We start from the raw sequence: 4,542 nt of genomic DNA on the forward strand, positions 1-4,542 counted from the left end.
CGCGCCTGCTCCCGATCCCACGCCGCAGCACCGCGACGGAGCCCCCGGGCGGGAACCTCCTGCGTCCGCCAGCGCGCACGCGTGCCTCCCGTCCCGCCCTTCTGGCGCCGTCTCCGCTCATGGGCCAGCAGCACCATCACTCCGAGAGGTCCGCGGTCGCGATTGGCCATGGCTGAGGCTCGCGACCGGCTGTGGGCGGGGCCCGGACCGGCTATAAAGGAGGCGGGCGGCGCGACTCGTGCCGCTTTGCAGACGCCGCCGCCCAAGAGCTGCCCGTGCCGCTTAGCCATGGTTAACCCTACCGTGTTCTTCGACATAGCCGTCGACGGCGAGCCCTTGGGCCGCGTCTGCTTCGAGGTCGGGTCGGGCGGCGGCGCGGGCGGGTTCGAGCGGGCGGCGGGTGGCGGGGCCGGCCGAGGGGCCCGGGTCGGGCGCCCCGCCTGAGGAAAGCGGGCGGCGCGGCGCCATTTCCTGACGAGGGGCCATTTTGGGAGGCCGGGGGCGGCGGGCAGACAAAGGCGGGGCGGGCGGGGGAGGGGCGGCCGCGCCCTTCCGGCCGCGCACGTGCTCGGACTGCAGGCGGTTGGCCGCAGCGCCTGCTCGCGAGCTTTTGGGGGTCTGCAGCGCCCCACATGGAAGCGGGGTGTCGGCCCCGGCAGCGGCCCTCCCAGGGTTGCCCTCGAGGGCGCGGGAGCCTCGCCTCCGGCCCCGACGCGGCGCTCGCGGGCGGTGTTGGCACAGCCTACCCCGGCTCCCGGAGGCAGCGTGCCCGTCCGGGCTGTGAGGAGGGCGCGGGCCGACTGTGGCTTCGCTCGAGGGCTTCGGCTGGTCTGAGGTGGTGGGGTCTTAGGACTCGGCTCCCGGCGCCCCTCCCCGCGCGAGCGGAAACGTGCAGGCGGCCTTCCCTCTGTCTTCCGCCGCGGTGACGACGCCGGGGGAGGCGCCCGGCCTCTCCCGGGCGTCCCCGCACAGAAGGGCGAGTCGCGACTGGCGGCGCCGCAAACCTCTTCCTCCCGGGGTGGGTGCTTTCCTAACTAGTTCCGAGATGCGGGGCGTGCTTGCCGATCGGCTTGCAGTCACAGCAGTGTGTGCCCTGAAAACGATGACTGCGGTTCCGTTCTGGTTCGCCCGACATGGCAGGGCTCGGCGTGTATGTAACGCTGAGCGGTTTTATTTTCTTGGGCGGCTTCTCAAAGATCCTGCAGTGATGGGGTTTTAGGATTCCGAGAATAGGTTTGCCCGCATGTGGGGGATGAGGCCGGGGCGTGGGGGTTCCTGCCATTTTGCTTGTTCAGTCTTCAGCGTCTGGTACGTAGTAGGCGTTTAAAGGCTTGTTAGAGAAACGTTAAGTCCTAGTCACTCTGCACCTAGTTTTTATCTGTAGTCAGAGGTGGTAATTGACAAGGGCCCACGTGGAAACTTGGCCTGACCCTAAAAACTCGGAGAAATATTACATTCTATGGGATCTACACCCTGGTTTTACCCGTAGACAGTTAACTGACTGGGGTCCACGTGGAAACTTGGCCTCAGCCTAAAGCTTTGTAGCTTGTCAGTCTCGGGTTAGCCAGAGGGCTTAATGGAAATGAGATAGGAGCCGCGGGGGAGCCCTTGGTGAGAACGCTGGTGGGACTGCCAGTAAGGGCTTTGACTTCAGTAAGAGTCTAAAAGGGAAGTTGTAATAAATTAAGGAGGACAGAGCTCTGAGAAAAGTTAATACAAAGAGACCATATATTTTAGGTGCACATGCTTAAAAAGCTAAATAACAAGGTTTTCCTAAGGAGAATGTGCACGTATTTAGTAGGTGATTTAGTCACAGATCTCTGGAATAGTTCATAAAATGCTTCTTAAAAAGCTGTTTAAGTGAAAAGGCTTGTAAATGTTTTTAACAGTGTTTAAGCTGTTTTTCAAGCCAAAATGTTTTATACGTGCAGGAGAGGTTAAAGCAGCTGCGCTAGAAACCAATCTTTATTTTTTACCCCATTACTAGGTAAGGGACCTGGAAACCAAGAAGTGACTGCTCATCTAATCCATAAAGCTATGTTAACAGAATGGAGGTAGTAGCATTTTCATTACCAGTGACTAAAATAACAGCTATTGACTCCCCGATGGTGTAGAAGTACTTGCTGTTCCTGAAAATCTTGTCCTTAGGTTCCAGCTGAAGTTGGGGGAGGTGATGAACATTTGAGAAGCCATATATCTGTTTAGAAGTAGGTGTGATAATACCTGAAACTTCTAAGTCACTTTTTAGAAGCCTCACACTATTTAAGTCATTACCGGTTCTGGATTTTTGGCATGTCGTTAGGTTTCAGGTTGCTTAACCCAACCCCACAGGGCCTTAAGGTTGTCAGGAGCAGTTCTTATTTGGGATCCAAAGTGATTACTGAAGAAGCATTCTATTCTAGTGAGAAAACGATGTTATGATTCAGAAGCCCCTAAAGACACGGGTACTAAGCAACAAAATATGTAAGCAGATGTTAATCAACTGTCATTTTCTTTTACAGCTGTTTGCAGACAAAGTTCCAAAGACAGCAGGTTAGTTTTCTTTTACTTTTCAAGTGTAAGAGGTATTCTGGTTTTACTTGCTGTGTGTGTATAAATACATATATAATTTTTTTAACAGAAAACTTTCGTGCTCTGAGCACTGGGGAGAAAGGATTTGGTTATAAAGGTTCCTGCTTTCATAGAATTATTCCAGGATTTATGTGTCAGGTATGAAGTTTACTGATTCTGCTTTGGGGTTCAGTTTGGGGTTGAGCCAAAAGATTGGGATTGATGAAGTTTGAACCTTGCAGACTTGGCATGTTTTCCGATTATGTTGCCAAAAGTGATAGGTTCCTCTCATGTTCACAGGGTGGTGACTTCACACGCCATAATGGCACTGGCGGCAAGTCCATCTATGGGGAGAAATTTGATGATGAGAATTTCATCCTGAAGCACACCGGTCCTGGCATCTTGTCCATGGCGAATGCTGGACCCAACACAAATGGTTCCCAGTTCTTCATCTGCACTGCCAAGACTGAGTGGTAAGGGCAGAGCGCAGCAAAGGCAGCCAAGGAACACTAATTACTTGCTTCAACGTTTCCCTGCTGTTTCCATCTTTGAGGTTATAGAATGGCATGAATAACTACAGGTTTTAATAGTGTGCTGTAGAAAGCAAGATACTATAAAAGCAAAACAGCATTTAGCTGGGTAGTTAAGTGTGGTACTTGAATTAGTGTGTGATTTGTTGGCCCTTTTTTAGGGGTCCATTGTAAACTTAAGATTAACAGCAATTGGAGAATCTTAAGCCACGTTTTTGATGATTGGCTCGTTGTTAATCCAGGGTGTTGCCATTTCTTTTAGATAAACGGATAAGATAATGTTTCCACTATTTAGCCTAGTCAACATTAACTGGTAGTGAAGCTGGATAAGCCACCCTTCTGGTGATCTCTTGGGTATGTTACATTGATTTGTGGAGCAATGTTGTCTTCGGGGACAGTGCAGGCTGCTTATTTATCTCTGGTCACTGGTGGTTGTGATGGTTCTTCTGTTTCCAGGTTGGATGGCAAGCATGTGGTCTTTGGCAAGGTGAAAGAGGGCATGAATATCGTGGAAGCCATGGAGCGCTTTGGGTCCAGGAATGGCAAGACCAGCAAGAAGATCACCATTGCTGACTGTGGACAAATCTAATAAATTTGACTTGTCTTATCTTAACCACCAGACCATTCCTTCTGTAGCTCAGGAGAGCACCCCTTCACCCCGATCTGCTTGAAATATCCTATAATCTTGGTGCTCTCGCTGCAGTTCTTTGGGTTCCATATTTTCCTTATCTCCCTCCAAGTCTAGCTGGATTGCAGAGTTAAGTTTATGATTATGAAATAAAAACTAAACAACAGTTGTCTGTCCTTGTTTGGGTTAGGGTATTGATGTAGGTTTCATTTTAAGCAGCAGTAAGTTACCTCTAAGACAACACTTGCTATGTTTGCTTAATTCCACAGAGTAGTTTGTTTTTTGTTTCCCTGATCCAAGAATTAAATGACGCTGGGAGTCTCCCCAAGGTAAGCTGTGAGTGGAATACTGAAGTTGTAGGAAGGGGCAGGGAAAAAACAAGTTAAAACTTAACGGGATTGTGAGTAGGTTGGACCACTGCTGCTTTAAGGGTGACAGTGGGAAATTCCCACTGGTCACATTTAGAGGTATTCAGTGTTATAACCAGAGTTGTAACATGGAAAATGATGGCTCATTTTAACGAGGCTTAATTCCACCATATTGTATGGTGGTGTTCCTTTGAAGCATCGGGCTTTAGACTCAGGAGAAGGATCTTTGGACCATGTTCCTGAAATATTTGGAGCTATTTCAGGTTGAGAACGTAGATGAAGGGTAAAAGGTTTATAATAGAGCTTAATTAACGTGGGAAATTCTTGGCAATGTTGACTGATAGAGAAGGGCAGTGCAGGCCAGCTTCCTGGTGATGTCTTGGCTGCAGAAGGGGTTTGGCTGTGTGTGACCCCACTACAGCTGTAGCGGCCAGTTAACTTCCTCTAGAGTAGGGAGCCTCTTCCC

At 50.4% G+C, this 4,542-nt stretch overlaps 1 protein-coding gene across 2 annotated transcripts; it reads left to right on the forward strand.

Moving 5' to 3' along the window:
• Positions 1 to 207: 207 nt before the first annotated feature.
• Positions 208 to 3,874, forward strand: PPIA (peptidylprolyl isomerase A). 2 transcript variants are annotated; one of them, XM_046669386.1, is made up of 5 exons: positions 208 to 357; positions 2,502 to 2,532; positions 2,621 to 2,709; positions 2,851 to 3,023; positions 3,537 to 3,874. In XM_046669386.1, the coding sequence occupies exons 1-5, from the start codon at positions 289 to 291 to the stop codon at positions 3,667 to 3,669; spliced, it is 495 nt and encodes a 164-aa protein (XP_046525342.1). In that variant the 5' UTR covers positions 208 to 288; the 3' UTR covers positions 3,670 to 3,874. The 2 variants fall into 2 exon arrangements, with proteins under 2 accessions (XP_046525342.1, XP_046525343.1); XM_046669387.1 differs by lacking the exon at positions 208 to 357 and adding an exon at positions 2,034 to 2,054.
• The last annotated feature ends 668 nt before the right edge of the window (positions 3,875 to 4,542 follow it).

The sequence above is a fragment of the Equus quagga genome, chromosome 8 (genome assembly GCF_021613505.1).
Source record: "Equus quagga isolate Etosha38 chromosome 8, UCLA_HA_Equagga_1.0, whole genome shotgun sequence".
NCBI lineage: Eukaryota > Metazoa > Chordata > Mammalia > Perissodactyla > Equidae > Equus > Equus quagga.